The 19,414-nt window shown below is 44.7% G+C and overlaps 1 protein-coding gene across 1 annotated transcript in view; it reads left to right on the top strand.

The window, feature by feature from the left end:
• Positions 1-19,414, top strand: part of pigg (phosphatidylinositol glycan anchor biosynthesis class G (EMM blood group)) — a 172,295-nt gene that overhangs the window by 90,512 nt on the left and 62,369 nt on the right. Inside the window, 1 exon segment of the mRNA XM_063188079.1 lies at positions 16,624-17,081. Within this exon segment, the coding sequence (XP_063044149.1) occupies positions 16,624-17,081 (458 nt within the window).

Genomic DNA, 19,414 nt, shown 5'->3' with positions numbered 1-19,414 from the left:
GTGGAGAAATATGGAATATGGCGGCGATGAAAAGGCCATACGAAAATCCAGAGCCTCCCGTCGTGGGGGGCGAGCTCGGCTGAAGGAGGCAGCCGAACAAGCCGGTGAAGTTCTATGGATGGAGGAGCTGCGGAGACGCACAGTATTTCGCTATCATAATATTCCCCACCAAGGGCAAGACCAGACTCCAGACCAGACCAGGCCAGACTAGACCAGACATACAAACATACAGAACATGCCAGCAACACACCAACATGAAACCAGACAGCATGTTCAAAACACAACAGACAGAGTACACTAGCCACAAACCAAGATAAGCCAAGAATCCATACAAACACACTAAACCACATTCTCCCATCGCAGTACACCCCCACCAAGATAAGATCAGACTTAACATGCTTGAAACATTGGCTACGTGTACATGATGTTTTTAAGTCCGATTTAATAAATGCGATTTAAATAGATCGGATTAAGAGTTATTTTGCGATGTGTATACATGGCACTTTCACTTAAATGCGATTAAACGTCTGGGGAAAATAAAGCATTGCGATTGGACTGAGGACGCACGTGCTGAGCAAGCCAAATAAGGCACGGGGGCGTGGTCCAATGCCGCCGAGATGCAGGTCATCTTCCCCACGAAAATCGTTGCCTCAGGCGGACTGAAATCACAACATTTCCCCCTTTCTCCCTGGATCATTTACAATGCTACATTAGCTACCCTGTTAGCATAGAAAAACGAGTGGTCAAATATTAATGTGGAGTAACTTTGTTGTGCTTCATTACTTCGTGGGGCACTTTTACATCAATATATGGAAGCCACAACATTTATAGTCGCTTAGGGACTTTAAATTAAGCAAAACTTTCATGTGAAAATTAACAGGAAGTGCCGCCATGTTTTTCTCACTGGCAAAGAGCACGGTCTCTTGGCGCCATCATGTGGTCAACGAGCATGCGTGGAACGACTGGATTTATTGTAATTCCGAATAAAAGGTTACATGACAGAGGAACGTGTTTAATCGGATTTAAAAGAGGATTAAACCACCCACTTTAATCGGACTTAAGTTTAAATCGGAATAAACTTAAATCCTGTTCGGTAAGTGTTTACATTATATTTTTAGAGTGGAATTAAGATTTAAAGTGAGTTAAATCGGACTTAAGTGTCTCATGTAAACGCATAGATTTATGTTGAATTGTGTCTTGGGGGAAAATGGAGATAAACCATGTAATGCACCCCTTTTTGACCTGTCCCACTTGCAGTCGTGCACACACGCGCGCACACACACGCATGTATATTTATCCATCAGTAATGCAACCCATTTTGTTTAGGGCAGGGGTATTCAATTAAATGTCAAAGAGGGCCAGTTTTTCAAATTCCTCCCAGTAAAGGGGCCGAAGTATATGTATGTATTATGGTTGCTGACTGTCATTGAAAAAAATACGGGACACTTCATGGAGTTGGGGGGTCTGGGGGCACTCCCTCAGAAAGTTTTGCATTTCTTAGATGTAATTTCCTGCATTTTAACGTCCCGTGTCCCGTTTCAGCTCGATATGGAACCCGTACTTTTATCTCTAAATTCCAAAAACATGATTCTGTATTTCAAGGGGCTTGTGGGGGGCCAGAACCTTGCCGTCCAAGGGCCGCATCTGGCCTCAGGGTCGCCATTTGAATAGCCCTGGTTTAGGGGATTTAATGGTTGGTTAGATGTGGTGAGAAAACTTTATTTTTGGTAGTCAGGAAGAGTTAAGTACCTTTGCTGTTCAGTTGCCATTACCCCCCTACAGACCCCTACAGCAACCTAGAAGCCGTTAGCCTTTCCACTCCTTACGTCTGGGATGTGTACCCAGTGTTTCCCATACATTGAGGAAACTATGGCGGCCCGCCATAGTTTAAATTTGGCCGCCATAGTTTCCGAAAATGTGTGTTTTTTGTTTTGGTTTTTTTTTTATTATTTATTTGTTTGGTTTTTTTTTACGATTTCCGTTTTTGTTAAAAACGATTTGAATTACGATTTTCTTCGTATTTTCCTCCTGGAGTAAATACATCCTATAGAGAAAACCACAAGTGCTTGAAAGACAGAGGGATCAAAAGCCTAGTCAAGTTGTTGTAGTTAACTTGGGTTTGGGAGCAATAAAAAAAACCTTCAGAGAAGGGACAGATGGGATAAGTTTACTAACACTCCCCAGGCTTTGTTTTACAATGAGTTAGGTGACAGGCCTTCATTGACACGGCAGAGGAGACATCGGGCTGCATATAGAAATTAATGTGTAATGAATGTGAATATAAACATAAATGTGTAATATGTTGTTCAGCCCTTTTAATGGGAGGAATTTTGAAAAACTGGCCCTGTGACCAGCACCCCTCATGTAGAATGTGTACGCCTATGTGTGTGTGGGGAAAAGGCATAGCCTACCCTCTTAGATCCTTTTTGTCTATGCGCTAACAATTTCACAGTACTCTTAAATTCTTATCTCTGCTCCTATTTTGTTTTATTATTTTTTTCATTACATAGACCCCTGCATGAGGGATGAATGAAACTGTGTTGTAAACAGAAATGATTCACTGTACTGCATTTTTCTTGAAATATAAATGACAATGTACTACTAATATCATGGGTAAAATGTTATGTAGCCTTATTTCTCAAAATATAAATGGCTGAAATGTAGGCCCAGGCCTATAGTTTCTCCATGCGCCAATGTCATTCTGTACTCATTGTTTTGCCATTTTGCATTTACACTGCATGAATACAACCCCCCCCCCCCAAAAAAAAAGGCCCGCGTGAAAAGGACTTGGGGCTATGTAGTGTGAGCCACTGCTTTAGGGGACCGCTCAAAGGGGTAGCGACAGCATCCCAACACCCCAAACATGCATTATTAAATTCACAATGCAAACAGTGCAAAATACATATGCACTTCATAAAATGACATTAGCAAATTGATACAAAATCATTCACAGGCTCTGTTTATGGTTTGATTTGATATGATTATTTGATTTGATTTGATTGAGACAATAATTATCCACATCACTGTGTGATGGACAGAAAACAATAGACTGGGTAATTAGATTATCAGGGCATACATCAGCCCAACTGTTTTTCACTTGGTGTTGCAATCAGTATACAGAGAGACCGTGCAGTATGTAGAACTTGGTCTTCAATAACTTCAGGATGGATGCATTGTTGGCATTTTTCTTTATATCACACTTGTAGCTCAAATGAGTATGCCACAGAACAGATTGCTTTGTCGTGCACAGTAAAGCAAAATGTTTGAAGAAGAATAAGAAAACAATAGAGACAACACTGCATGTTTCTGCCATCTCTGCTTTTCTTCATGTTGATGGTGGTTAGTGTGTTGCTGTCCTGGTGTGAGTATTTAGAAAATTACACTCATAATATGTAAGATAATCGCAACTCACATTTGCTGGTTTTCAAATGTGTATTGAAATGTAATATTAGAAACATATATGTTTTGCCTGATATTTTAACATTGTTGTTTTAAGTTACTGTATGATGTTATGTCACCCTGTATAGAAACACAGTGTGATTCTTTCATTAATTGTGTCAAACCCTTCAACACCAGTCTCAGGTCTCGAACCTTCCCTTTTTGTCCTCTTCACATGTAAACACACTGCTCCTGTGATTCGCTTTGTCATTACCACCCATTAACACTTAACACGGAGGTGTTTCACTTCATTTCCCACTTCCCGCCAACCCTCCTACTTCATCCCCTGCCGTGGCATTAAACTGTGGCAGAGGAGGATGAGCCGCCATCAAAGACGCGCACATTTCCCCTTTGTGACGCTTACGTTTAATGACTCGCCTTGAGGAGAGGTGAGAAGCTCTTGAATGACTCATAACTTTTATTTGATGTGAATCTCCATGGAAATGCAGTGTCTTGACAGTTTGAAATTGGGCGAGGATCTCTTAAATTATCGATTACCTGTATACTTAGATGTTTTTTTTCATACCTGGTCAACATCAGGCAGGAAATATTTACCATACATTGCACTGAAATTTTAACAAATGGTATGCTTTTTCTGTTTTGTTGTTTTTAAATTCAGGTAGCTTTAACAGACAATATGGTGAAATCTGCCGTTTTGAGTAAAGCTGAGGTGTGGCTGGATTGCCAGCCCTTTACATACAGTACACTACCTTAAATTGGGGGGATTCTGAGCTTTCCACTGATACAGTGTATGACGTGTCTATTCACTGAAATTGGCCGAGACAGTCGATAGTGAATTCATAATCAGGTTAGTTCTGATGAGTCGAAATTCATGTAACTACTTTGACTTGAATTTGTGGCCAAAGTGGTGATGCCATAAATGCTGAAACCATACAATTGGAAAGGGGAGAAACAGAGTTTCCGATAGTTCCATGAATTCTCTCATAAACCAAAGGAATGTCTATAGACAGTTTAAGATAAACATTTTTTAGATAAAACCAAGTAGTCCTATCTAATACATGTGTGAAACTGGTTGGTTAGATTTGATAGGTAATCAAAAACATTTTCCACTCTGGCTCAGTAATTTTTTTCCCTTTGTACCATGTCAAGCTATTCAATGGTAGTCCACAGCTTGAATTTCCAACAGTAACTGGAATAGGTTGAGTGATGTCAAACCTTTGAACTGTTGTTTATAATCTAAACCAGGGGTTCTCGAACTTTACCATGGCAAGGCCCCCCATATGCCGGTACTCCAGCCAAGGCCCCCCTTATTTTTTGTGCATTCCCTTTCACAACCATAGTCTAGGTCCCTTAGTCAGTGCCCCCTGGGATATATGAGTGATTCTACGATTCGACTGCGCCATGGATTTTATTTGCCAATTCCACTAACTATTAACTGCATCCAATGATGTTTTGGACATTAGCACACATTTATCTTTCATATTATACAGAAAGTGTAGACATGGCATTATTTCCCTCAGCAAGAATGAATATTTAATACTGATTTTGGGTGTTTTCATGCCGTCCTGTTTTCCAAATGTCAGATTCAGTCTTCATATTAGCATGTAAAGAAACTTGTTTTGCCCAAGACTAGCCATCTTCTCCTGGCTAGGTCAACATATCCTTGAGCAAGATAATGAACCACATACTGCTTCCGATGCATTGTTTGACACCTGGGGGCGTATTACAGAAACTTCCTATCTTGAGAATCTTATATTATCTGTCTAGTTACCGCGGCAACGGCACTTTAGGACCGAATTTAGGAAAATCGTATTACAGAACAACGTTTCCTAAGTTGCTTTGCGCATCCTATCTCAAGTTAAGAAAAGGGTATTACAGAAGCACCCTAACTTCGAAAAATCCAAAATAATTGCTCCTAACTTTAGGACAACCACCCAGCTGTCCTAATTCCAGTTATCCATTGATTTGTTAGCCAAAATTTAGCTGGTGTTCATCACCATTTACCCACGCTCAGCTTGCTGTTTCAGCCAGAGCTAACAGTGAAGTCTATCCGGGAAAACAACGCAATTGTGAACGGATGAAATGTTAATTAAATTAGGCTATATTGACTGACCCAAACGATGTGTGAAGTGAAGAGTTGATGATAAATATACCCGACTTAGATGTGAGGTCCGATATCAACGTACTTATTTGACACAGCCGACCATGGGTCAAGCCAAGTCGGCTAATTGTCATTTATTTATAGATGCGCTGGTCATACAAAGACATTTCATGAAATTACGTCTTAACTGTGCATTTGCGTGCATTCGCTTGGAAAAACAAAGCATTTTGATGAAAATGTGGGAAATGGGAAGCACTTTATTGGGACTGAAACCAATGCATTTGGTCAACTTGAGGTTGCAGGCAGCGAGAGTGACCTAATTTCGTCCTCACAGATGTTGCTGTATTATAAATCCGTTCGGTGGAACGTCACTAATAAGTGCGTTATTTAAAAGTAATGAGCTTAAAAAGTTTAGCGAAATATTTACGTCCTCTTCCTCTCTGTTTTAGTATCACGCAGACCGCGAGATGCAGCAGCAGCAGTCAAATCTGTGCATTCTAGCTTGCGTCGCACTACTGTTGCTAGGTAGCGGTGCATTTGTTGTCAGGTAACAGACATAAAAAGTAGATCGTAGATGTTTAGATCGCTACTTTAGGATTCCTAACTCAAGATAAGATAGGATTTCCAAAGATAAGATAAGAATCCTAAATGAAGTTAGGATTTGTTTCTGTAATACCAAACTGGAAAAAATCTTATCTCAAGTCAAAAGTTAAGATAGGACGACTGAAGATAGGAAGTTTTCTGTAATACGCCCCCTGGCTCCTTACAGTAACTTTTTCTTAACTTCTTGCTTTTTAGCTTATCAATTCTTATATATCTGACTGTGTGTGCGAGCGTGCGTGCGTGCGTGTATTTGTGTGTGTACGCGCACGTGCGTACGGGCTGTGTGTGTGTGCATAGATGTGTATGTGTGTTCACTTCATGGCTAAATACAAATCATTCTGGCCCTCTGTAGGGATGTTAGATATGCTCTGTAGGAAATAGAGAAAGAAAGCCATGTATCAATGGTAGTTCATGTGCCAGCTTTGGTCCAGACATGAAATACAGTCACAGCGGTGTGAAGTGTCCATAGCTCAGGCCTCAGGTCATTGAACTAGTCACATGACCTTCCTGGCACAGCACCACAGATTCTATAAACCCAGATACGCCACTGGTTGGTTTCACGGTGTATTTCCGGTTTCCGAAACGAGGCAGCTTTGTATCAGTTCTATGGCAGATTTAGAGCTGTAGTGGCAGTTCCACCCTTATCCACGTGGCGGCCCGGAGACCAGAATGAATGGAGTCCTATGGAGCAAAACCCCTCATGGTGCCTTTATCTCAGTATGTGATTTTTTCTCGTGTAATTCGGATGTTGCTTTCGAAAGACTATATAGAAAATACCCACGGCTGAGTTTTAGATCTTTTGAGCCACGCATATGCTTAAAAAGTGATTTTAAGTGTCTATGACGTCACTTCCTTAGCAAAATGCTAGCGAGTAGTGAGCAACAAAAACGCCTCTTGTAACAAATCAAACGGACATGTGCTTTTTTATTAAACACAATGCTCCCTTACTGGTGATTACACCAATCAGGAGATGAGTTGCCTTTGATCAGGTCAGAGGGGGAGATGAATGGCTCTGCCTTTACATTCGATCCCAGATTCCTGGTGCCAGGCCTTTATTGATGGGAAAGGCTTCGATGTTGTCGGGCCGGATATCTGGAGAATGCTGACTTTGATGCCTCCTTCATTAGAGGTTAGCTTCCCCCATTAGGCCCGCGCTCAGTCTTGATCAAGTCGAATATCTCCGCTCTGATGTTTTGGAGGAAACAAAATGTTGTAACTTAACTCCCGCCCAAGGCTCCAGACACTACAGAGAGCAGTACATCATCTAGTCAGCAGAACTGCTTTGGAATGGCTAAAGAGGCAAAGTGTATTAAATTGACGGTTGAGTCCAAATGTCAATGACCTCTCACCACAACTGAGGACTGTTCCTTCGGATAGAATGCACAAAGGACCCGCTCCAGTGTACCAGAGAGACCCATATAGATCAGAGAAAGAGTGTAGTCTGTGGGCCACTGGTTCTCGGATATGTCTGTGAGCTCTCATTGTTCCTCAGTAATTCATTTTAATGGGCTATATGGAGACGGTGGGTCGTACACAGCACAACTAAAAAAGGCTATGGCAAAGGTAAATAGGCCTCTCTCTTTGTGGACACACTAGGAAAAAAGTGAAGTTTGTACCGGAGGGGTGTGGAGGAGCAGAGCTGTTCACCAGCCTAATGAACCATCCAGGCCGGCCCTAATTACAGATAGAGAAAAGTATGCCCTCTGCACACACACACACGCACACGCACACAACCTCTCTACCCTGTCTCCCTGCTCCTCTCCTTTTTCTGGCGTAGCATTAAGAGTTTCTCTTTCGTCATTCTCTGCCTCTTGCTCCCCCTCTCTCAAGCCAAGCGTGGTAAAGTGCTGACACAATGGAGAGAGAGAGAGAGAGAGAGAGAGAGAGAGAGATGGAGATGGAGATGGAGATGGAGAGAGAGAGAGAGAGAGAGAGATGGAGAGGTGAGAAAGCACAGTGTGGATTTTGAGGGACAGTATATGTATTCCTCCCTGTGTGTGTGTGTGTGTGTGTGTGTGTGTGTGTGTGGTAGGCAGGTTTGGACGAGGGGGGGGGTGCTTGATGGCATTGCATCCAGAGGACATCCACATTACCCTCTGGACTGTGATGTCTCTGCTCTTGTCATACGGTCCAGAGCGTGTGCACACACACACACACACACACACAGACAGACAAACATTACACACTTCATCACACAGCACCACCAGCAGAGCCAATGTGTCATGACGAGTAAGATGTTTGCCACGTAAGCCAGTCTGGTTTGGGACAACAAAAGACTGCAAAATGTAGAGAAAGTGTTTATCCTTTGGCAGCAGTGTTTATTAGAAGCTCGTCATTAATTGGCTGCATGTCACCGTGTTTGGTTTGCTGCGCCCTCAGATCAATTCGTGCTCGACTCGGCCTCATTAGCTTCAGTTTGTTTGCTGTTTGTCACAGTAGTCTCTTAACAAGCTTTGTTGTTGCTACTCTGATTTATTCTCTCAATTAAATGGTACATGTCGTGTATTTTGGGAGTTGGCTATTTGTATAGCATGGCTGGCCTATTTACGTGCATAATAATGTGCCTTTTAGGAATTTTAGTATTTCCGATGCTTATGTTGAAGCTCCCCTCTCGCCCCACTTTGAGCCTTTCATTTGCTACTAGTCAGCAATGAGGTAAATGCCATCATTTTTCACATTTAAACTTTAAAATCCAAGAGCTTCTCAAAGTTTCTCCAAAAGTCTTATGTAAGTGTGTGTGGTTCTTGCCAGTAAACTCGTCAGCTAAATGCTAGAAAGTGATGAGGCAGAGTGGTATCTTCCTTTCTCTTCTTAGCTTTTTGGGAAAGATGGCAAGCCAAGGCAGTCATCTAAAACCTCATTCTGGAGACATGGAGGGAAAGACACATTCACACTGGGTTTGCTCCCCACTGCAGATCTTTTGAAATCTTTTTCCTTCTTTATTTCTCGTGGACAGGCCTGGGCCTCCTCAGCACATTTCAATTCTCTGAGACCTCCTTGAAAGCATCTCCACGTCTGCCAATCATATTTCAACTTTTCCACTGAGAAAGGAAAGTGTGATGGCGTGGTGTGACAGTGCCCGTCCGATTATACTGCTAGGCTGTGCTAACTTCTGCCAGAATCACAAACCACTGTTCTCACATCTATTTTCTTGAAAACGAGAGTGAAAGTGGGTCTGCCTTTTTTGTGTCAGATCACAGTATCATGTGGCTGGACTTTTATTACTCCCTGTTTGCCTTTTAATTACTCTACTTTTATTGCCGGTCTGTTTAATTACCTTGATTTCATGTGTCCAGAGGGGAAAATCTACAATAGAGATGCCAGTGTGACCCTGGTTCGAGTCCGGCCGGGGTAATTTCCCAATCCTGCCCCATCTCTCTCTCCCAACCATTTCCTGTCTACTCTCACACTGCCCAATAATAATAAAAGGCCAAAAAGAAATACTTTTTAAAAAAGCAAATATGACCGCTAAAAGTAGAATGTAAGTATTCTGACATTCCAATTGGCTGCAGCAGCAGTCGCCGAACTGCATCATAGCTCATTAGCATAATATTCACAGAAGATCAACTACAAACTTTTGATCGAGTCGCTCAAATCACCTCTAGACTTGCAAATCGCTTTTGTCTCTTCTGTTGGCACCTCCTCCATAAAAAGTCAGTTACTTCCATCGCCACTGTTATGCTAGTCGCTTTTGGTGTGTTTTTGCCATTCGTCTCCCCACGCTGAACTTCTCCCACCAGCTTACTGTATTTATTTTAGCTGCAGCCCTGCAACCTCACAGACTGCCAGTCATTTCCACTCTGTACTTTACATAAAAAACAACCAATCACATCTTCTGAATCCCAGGTGATTTTCGTGTCGGAGTCTGATCTTCCAGCCTATCAAATCAGTCAACTATATATTACTTTCTCAACTCGTAGATGATTTTAAAAAACACACACACTCTCACGCACAGAGCCACAGTTGTGAGTTTGGAAGTGCCTGTGGCTTCTGATGAACTACTGGGAGATGGCAATTCCTGTGATTGTGGCTTCCTCATGAGGATATACAGTACGCTGTTTCCTGGCATACCAAGGGCCCAGGAGTGTGTGAGAGCGATAGAGAGATAGAGAGAGATGGGAGAGAGATTGAGAAAGAGAGAGTCTGTGAAGAGGAGAGGAGTGGGGAGATCAGAGGTTCTTTTCGTTTCCAGTATCTCATAAGCCAGTCCATCAGATGGGACATGGGGGGTTGTGGGATGATGGGGTGTGGGGGGGTCGATGCGGGGGAGTTGGGGCGGTGTGGTGTTGCTAAGGAAACGAGTTGTGAAGAGCATAGTTGCCCTCAGCCAGTTGGGTCGTATTCACCCAGGGGCTTTTGCCCCCCGCCACATCACAGACCCTGGCTAGCTGCCATGAGAAGAAAATCTGTAACTTGCTGGCCCCCAACGTCTGAACATTAGCATATAGATAAAAGTAATGGTGTGCGTGCGTGCGCATGCGTGCGCGCGTGCGTGCGTGTGCGCTAGTGTGTGTGTGTGTGACAGAGAGTCAGAGAGAAAGAAAGAGAGGGAGAGTTTGTGGGAGGGCAAAAAGAGAGGGAGAATGAGAAAGAGAGCATGTGCATGTGTCTGAATGCTTTTTTCTTTTTTTATAGAATGTCATTTTACAGACTCATGCCTTCGCATCAGGAAGCACATTGGAATTGATGGAGGAACGGATGAGAAAAGGGCCAGGCAAATATGAGCAAAGCTGTCTTTGAACAGAAAGACGAGACTAGTTTCGGAGTGGGGATTGGAGCGGAACGGGGAGTTTGAAGCAAGCAACCAAAAAAACCCAGAATGCTTACATCATACACACACACACACACACACACACACACACACACACACACACACACACACACACACACACACACACACACACACACACACACACACACACACACAGGGGGGGAGTTGTGTCTGTGTCTGAGGGTAGTATGGGATCCTATTTTGCATTCATTGTTTACGCAAACAGGAGTGGCAGTTACACACTTCCATTTCCTCCAGGCTATGCTGCGAGTCGGCTCCAGCGTTGCCTAACACTGATGAATGGTGGCACACTGAGGCCTCATCACCCATACAAACTCACTGTGTGTGTGTGTGTGTGTGTGTGTGTGTGTGTGTGTGTGTGTGTGTGTGTGTGTGTGTGTGTGTGTGTGTGTGTGTGTGTGTGTGTGTGTGTGTGTGTGTGTGTGTGTGTGTGCGTATAATTGTGTGCGAGTGCATGCGTGTGTGTGTGTGTTTTGTTGGTCTCTGTGGAGTCTTGTGTCAGCGTGCCATACTGCCTGATCCATCACCAGCTTCATAGTGTGTGTGTGTGCGTCAGGGATGGAAATAAGCACCCGTCCACCTGCCAATGACGGGTAAATTTCAGTTGTGACTGGTACATTTTTCAACCCACCAGTCACTTTGACTGGTAAAAACAGTGAGTGACTGGTAGATTTTGAAATCTACCTACCACCGTGACTGGTGGGGAAAAAACGTAAGTTACACACACACACACACACACACACACACACACACACGCACATACACAGACATGCACACACGCGCACAAAAAAAACAAAAATGATCACACGCACACACTTGCACACATATAATCACACACACACACACACAGACACACACACACACACACACACACACACACACACACACACACACACACACACACACACACACAGTAGGTGCGTGTATCTGTCTCTGTGAATGTATTTCATGTGCGTGCGTGCAAGAGTGTGAGTGATTTACAAGACCCAGGCATTGTGTGTGTGTGTGCGTGTGTGTGTGTGTGTGTGTGTGTGTGTGTGTGTGTGTGTGTGTGTGTGTGTGTGTGTGTGTGTGTGTGTGTGTGTGTGTGTGTGTGTGTGTGTATTCATGTGACTGTTTGCATGTGTGTGTGTGTGTGTGTGTGTACTCTCTGAGTTGCCTGTTAGTGCTCACCTTAAACCCCAGTCAACACAACCAGCTGCCTCAATGAAAGCTGACCTCCATAATAAGACACTCAGGGATTACACACCCAAAACATGTTTCTCCACACAGATACACACACACACACACACACACGAAGAGAGATAGATATGCACTGACACAGATACACACACTACATAGACTCTACAACAGATCTGGTGAAAACTTGACCACTCAAAGAATGCTCCTACAAATAATCAAGAGTTTTAAGAGTCTGCTTGAGCTCATTTGAGAAAGTTGCCTGCTGTGAATACTACTACTATTGACCTTTAGCAGCATTTTTATTTTCCCGGTCCCTACCTTTTTTTGAAGCATGTTGCATGTATCAACTTTCACATATACATCAGTGTCTGCCCATCTCCCAGCTTTCTTTTTATTCCTATTTGGGGTTGTATTACAGTATATCACGAAAGTGAGTACACCCCTTGCAGTTTTTGCAGATTTGTGAGTATGTCTTTTCATAGGAAAGCATTACAGAAATTTCACTTTGACACAATGATTAGTGACCTTTTAACAACATATTTAACCGCTTAAATTTCTTGTTCACTCAGAAAAAAACAAAATACAGCCATTAATGTTTGAACATGTACTCACAAAAGTGAGTACACCCCAGAGAAAGCGATGTGTTGCCTCGAATCGTCTCGACATGAAAAGGGATTAAAAGGGAGGACATCGATATGTGTTTCAACCTTTCTTTGCATTGAACTTTTACATTTTGAGTGTGCACCTGGCTTAAATAGATTGGTGTGAGATTTGAATCAAATCCACACACACACACACACACACACACACACACACACACACACACACACACACACACACACACACACACACGCGCGCACATGCACACACAGGCACACAATCACACACTTACACAAGAGACACATACCAAGCACAAGACCTCTGCACCCCTGTATGGTCCTGGTGGCTGTGAGTTGAATTGAATATGTGAAGACGGGCGGTGCACCAGGGTGGTCCTCTGGGACTAGTCATCCCTATCTATGGCCAGATGAATCTTACTGGTATATTCATTGTGAAGTGAATGTGCATGCCATGGTAATGAGGTGATGTGGAGGAGAAGGCTGTGATATGTGATTGTGTGAATGATTGTGTGGGAGATAATGTAAGGGCATTTCATGTGAAATCTGACACATTGGGTCCCGACGAACGTGCATTTTAATCAAACATGGTGTGCCTTCTTAGTGGCGCCTCTGCTCGTTGAAGGTCGTTTGGCGAGAACGCAGCGGCAAGCTAGGAAGATACTGTCACCTCATCTATAGTAATGACAATCATAAAAACACATATCATTTATGGATAGCACGCATGGACGGTTCTGGTATCTGGAGATCAGCCTGAGCACACTGACTGCGTTCTCACCTCTGAGCTCTGAGCTCTCAAGATATCGGAAGCAGTAAGAGTAAACATACCACCATTCCTGTACCCAACTAATTGGACACACCAGGCCCGGTTTCACACCAAAACTCCTCAACAGTGTATGGTCAACCATTTGTTTGTCACCCAGAAATGGAGCAGGAAAACCACTCAAATTTAACAAACCCCAGAACTGCATTTGCATGAATCTGACACTAATATTTCGGGAGTATTGCTCCCTCATTGCACGCCCCTGATGACTGTGTGTTGTTGAATATGTAAGGGTGGAGGCGGAACAATTGTACATGGGGCCCCTGGGCAAAACACGGACAAGGCCCCCTGTACACCCTGCCAAAGTCATAATAGGGCTCCCACCACCAATACGGGAGGGTCCTGGGCCCAGGGGCAAATGCCCTGCTCGCCCCTCCTATAGCTCCTTCGCTGGGTGGGTCGTTCGGTGTCATGGAAATGGTTGTGTTCTGTCGTTTCGTCTTGCAAACTTCTTGTTTGCAAATAGGTAGACCTAGATGTCCCTGTGGTGCAGTAGCATCCTCTATTCCTCATCTCCGCCCCACTCCCTCAGCCCTTCCCTGGGCAGGTTATTGGCTGGTGCTGGGCTGAGTGCGCCCTGTGTAAACAGGGATGGAAATGAGTGCCTTGTGAGGCTTTGACAGCGTTGCTTTCCATGAATAGCTGATGTTCTGTCTTTTGTTAGCGCTCGCTACACTCCATCTTCAGCCGTTTTCACAGCCTGCACACACTCATTTGTGTGCGTGTGTCTGTGTCTGTGTGTCTGTTTGTGCCTGTGTTTGTGTGCGTTTCTGTCTGTGTGTAAGTGAGAGAGAGAGAGAGGTAGCGAGGGAGGGAGGGAAAGATGGAGAATATGTTTTGGCGAAAAGATTTTTATGAGTAGATATATGAGCATTTGTAACCGCGTTTGATATGGAGAGAGCAGAATACATTTGTGTTTAAGTGTTTCTGTTCCGTTTGTCCACTGTGCCTCCATCTCCGTGGGTGTGGGTGGCTTGACAAAAGGTTGTTTTTGCTGCCTGTGTGTGTCTTTGTGTGTGTGTGTGTGGTTATGTTCGTTATTTAGTGTGTGCGTGACTTTTTGTGTGTGTCTTTGTGTTTGTGTGTTCAGGCCCGCGGACATTGGGGGGAACAAATGGGTATGTTGTCCTGGGCCCAGGGAGAAAGGGGGCCCAGAATTGCGTCCTTACTATATTGTATGTATTGAGTAGGGGGACCTTTCAGATGACTTTGTCCTGGGCCCAGAGAAAGCTGTCAGTGGCCCTGTGTGCGCATGGTTGTGTTCATTCGTTCGTGTATGTTTGTGTGTGTGTCAGCAGGACGAGGCGAAATTGAATAGACCAACTTTGGGGAAAGTTTGCCGTCGGAGTAGGAAAGTAGGCAGGTGCAACCCGGGCCAAGGAAGGAGCCCATTAGGTGTTGGAGCGCATCCATCCCCCTGCCGACCCCTCGGTGGTGTAAATAAATGCTTTGGCTTCATGGCCTTAGCGGATTGCGGAAAGGAGGAGGGAGGGGTGTTACTTCCTGAGTGCCCTTCCAATTCGGCAGGTGCCTTTGCCCTCTTTGACAGCCCCTCCCAAATGCATCTCTGGCTCTGTGTGAGAGGGATGAGTGCTATGATGATGATTGATTGGCAGTTTCTTGCAACTTGATGACTAATGTTAGGTTCGCGTCAGGACGCTGTGCGTCACGCAGGACTTCATGGTGATGAGGAAATGAATAGGTCGGCGTTAGAGAGAGAGAGAGAGAGAGAGAGAGACATCGAGGGTGAGAGAGACAGATAGAAAGAGACGCGCGCACGTGTGTGTATGTGTGTGTGTGTGAGAGAGAGAGAGAGAGAGAGTTTGAGAGCCTGTTGTGGAAAGTTACATCCAGCTTTTTTTAATTTGTGTGTGCGTGCTTGCGTGTGTGTGCGTGCGTTTGTGTGCATGTGAGCGTGCACACTGTCTGGCTTGGGTATGCGTGTGTGCGCATGTGTATATGTGTGTGTGTTCTGTTAAGCCTAAAGGACTGGACAGGGGTTAGAGCTTGCTGTAAGAATCAGGCCCTGCCTTTTAGTAATGAGATTACTGTAAGACATATGAGATTATGATGCCATTGGCGATATTACATTTCTGTCACTTATCTTATTATTTTCCGAAATAGTTGTCTCTTTTTCTCTGCCATCCCACAACCAGCTGCCTCAAACTTTTTTTTTTCACAGTGCTCTTTTTGGTTCACAATATTTTGTTATCTTCTGAAAAGTTTGTTTCTTTTTGTCCATCCTACACCCAGGTGCATCAAACATGTTTTTTTGTCATTTCAGTTCCTTTATATAACTGCTTGCCTTAATATTTGGCACCTCCAAACACGGTCAAATGTATGTGACACACGGCAGTGCTGGCGACCCGGGTCCGATTCTGGCCCGAGTCACTTGCCACTTATTTCCCGTTTCTTTTCCGCTGTCCTGTAAAAAATAAAGGTATTAAAAAAGCCCTAATATATATATATATATATATATATATATTTACAAAATATATATGTGGTACTGCTATCTGAGCCCTCAACAGCGAAAAAGGAATGTTGACACTTTCGCACCAAGCAACTTACAAAAGAGGGCATAAACAGCTATAAAGTGTGGAGAAATATAGCGATCTACAAATCATGCTAGCAATACAGTAGTAGGTGCAGGAAGGGAGAGGTGCAGAGATAATCACCCATAAAGAGCCCCGGTGGAAGTATTCCAGGAAGTCTCATCAAATGCCTCTTGTCCATTCAGAAGTGAATCAATTGTTGGATCCACTCTTAACCATTTGAATTATTTTCTCTCTCCCACGCTCTCTCTCTCTCTCTCTCTCTCTCTCTCTCTCTCTCTCTCTCTCTCTCTCTCTCTCTCTGTCTCTCTCCCTCTCTCTCTCTCACCCTTTTTGATATCTCCTTTCACCCCTTGGCATCTCTCTTTCTCCTCTTCTATATTTCACTCTTCCTTTTCAACTACTGAACTTCTGTCTCTCTCGCTTCCTTTGAATGTCTCCTTTAACACCTCTCTCTGTGTCTCTGATCATCCCCTCCTTTTTGGCTTTTCATATCTCTCTCTCTCTCTCTCTCTCTCTCTCTCTCTCTCTCTCTCTCCCTCTCCTCTCTCCAGGGTGTCTCCCCAGGGGGCTGGGAGCTGTCCGAGCTGGACGTGCTGCTCTTGGCTGGGACCGTGGGCCACACGCTGAGCCTGGGAGCCTCCAGCTTTGTGGAGGAGGAGCACCAGTCCTGGTACTTCCTGCTCAACACGCTCTGCCTGGCCGTCTTCCAGGACGTCTGCCGCAAGTACTTCCGGGAGCGGCGCCGGAGAGCCAGCCAGGGCCTGGACAGCGAGGACGACGAGCCCCTGCTCCCATCCTGTAAGGAGAACAGGCCCCTGCCCTCCGTCGCCCCCGGCGATGACCCGGACTCGTCCCCGCTAGCGGACCTGGGTGTCAGCAGGGGCTCGGAGAAGTGGCTGGCCCTGGCAACACCGCCCCTCACCCTGGCCTGCTGCAGGCTGCTGCGATCACTCAACCAGACGGGTATCCAGTGGGCACACCTGCCTGACCTCAGCCACTGGCTCAACAGGTGAGTCACTCGCAGGTCTAGGAGGAGGTGCAGGCACAGGTACAGAATACAATGAACACCCGGAGGAGAATGCATTCTGTATCAATGTTATTAGTCAGGGCCTCTTTGAAAAATGAAACACAATACAAGTGAATTAAACAAAAAAAGAACAAGAACTTTGAACTAGCATTATATTGTATTCTGCTTCAGCACCCAAGTGCCTTGCATCCCTCACACAAATGTACAAAACAATTTTAGAGGTGTTAGGAGCTTGCCAACAGACTGGAAAATGTATCACTTTCGGAATAAAATCCACATCATTGTAAAAGGCACTGAAATACTACAACAATATAAAGTAGCAATGCAGGTCATGTATGGGCTCTGTAAAAGAAAATAGATATCTACAGGTATGCATAAATTCACAATGCAGTAGAGCGAAAAGCAAATCTGTGCCTTAAAATTAATCTCATATGTTCATTAAATGTCACAATTAAATAGACACACAAATTATGAAAAGTGGAAAACTGAATAAGTAATTGCAGGGAAATTCAGCCCTTTATTGTAGCTAGCAAACTGGCGGTATGTTATAATGCGTGTAAATCCTCATAAAAAAGCAACCCTGGTAAGTGTGGGAGTCCGTCTGTTTCTTGCCCTGTAAAATAGCATCCTGCTTCCCTCTTTAGCCCACTAATGACTGCCCCCTCACAAGTGGCTTCCAGCCTGCGCTTCCCAGAGCTTCATTGCATGGCTGGATTTAATGCAGTCAGATGCCAGCTGCCTGGCAGAGAGCGGAGCCTCATTTATGCCGATCCTCCTAGACCTGCTCAGTATTCCTGGCAGACCTGCCCTCTCCTGGAGCAAGGGAAGGAAGGAAGGAAGGATGGAGGGAGAGAGAGACAGTAGGAAGGAGGAAGGTAGACAGAGAGAGAAGGAGATAGAGTAAGGAGAGAGAGGAGGGAGAGAGGAAGAATGGAGGCCAGATGGAGCTTCTTGGTGGTGGAGGAGGAGAAGAGAAAAGAGGGGGCTGACTACACAATGAGATGAAGGTAGAACAAGAGGAAAGGAGGGAGGGATCGAGGAAGAGAGGGAGGCCAGGAGAGTTGGGGGAGGAGGAGGAGGATAGTTGGGGCTTGCATGTTGGATCAGGAAACAGGTAGTGGGGTCTTTCCTGCTGCTCCTGCTGGGGGTCCAGGATCAGGTGCAGAAGGTTGAGGTGGCTCAGAGTCTCCCTGCAAACAGAAAGCCAAAGGGTCAGGTCAGGGGCAGTAGCTAGAGTGTGGGAAGAACTGACTGTAAGTAAATAACTCGCTGCCTGTGAGCAACTTTATATCTGTATCTGTATCTCACTCTGTACTGTAGAAATTTGTGTGTGTGTGTGTGTGTGTGTGTATGTACTGTATGTGCATGCTTTGTGTGTCGAGGTCATTGAAACCTCCCAGGGTCTCCTCTTCACTTCCACATATCACACACTTCTCTTCCTCTCTTCCTATTCTTCTTTTCATCTTTCTGCATTTTTCCTTTTCCACTCCCGTTCTCCAATTCCGCCCTGTGTCTTCACCCCCACAAAGACCCTCCCATTCCTCACCTGCTGGTGACCTTGAGGGGTCCTGTTATGTTTTATTAAAGCCTCCCTCCACCAAGGCCTGGCGTAATTGCCTGAGACGCCCCACAGCCTCCCGTATCATCAGTGCAGGATGTGCTGTGTGGTGGAGAGAGCTCTGCAGCTCAGCAGACATGCAGGGCTAAAGGTGACCTCAAGAGGTTGAAAGTTGGGAGTGTATCCATCGTCATGATCAGCCACAATCCTACCTACCGTACAGCTCTCTCTGTTGGACAACTATCCTATTGTATCCATTACCTTTCAATATTTTCCATCTACCATATAGTTTTGACTTCTGCATGTGTTGAACCAAAGTCTTGGGAACTCAAATTTTATGACGGCCTACACATGATGTGACTTGGTCCTTTCTGAATGAATTGGTTTGCAGTGCTAGTGTGTGGTTATAGAATTTGTTGAACTTCTCTGTATCATTTTATAGTGCGAGGTGGGAGGCAGTGTTCCGTTTTTTGTTTTTTGGGGGGGTTTTTTGGTCTTTCCGCAGCCAAAGTTGGATGACGGCTCTAAAGCTATGATTAAAGACATTGTGTGAGTGAATGGTGCATTTCAAACCCTTCTGAGTGCTGCCACTCTTCTGTGACCAATCCAGGAAAAGAGATGAGCAAGCGGGCCTCTGGAGGGGGCCAGGTGTTTTTGTCTGGTGCACACCAGCTGCACACCGTTACAATCAGCTGTCAGCTTCTGAATAAAATGCGGGGAATGACGGGGAACGAAAGGGCTGCAGCTGTGCAGGAGA

The sequence above is a fragment of the Engraulis encrasicolus genome, chromosome 22, assembly GCF_034702125.1.
Source record: "Engraulis encrasicolus isolate BLACKSEA-1 chromosome 22, IST_EnEncr_1.0, whole genome shotgun sequence".
Lineage (NCBI taxonomy): Eukaryota > Metazoa > Chordata > Actinopteri > Clupeiformes > Engraulidae > Engraulis > Engraulis encrasicolus.
This window is presented reverse-complemented; position numbering and strand designations above follow the sequence as displayed.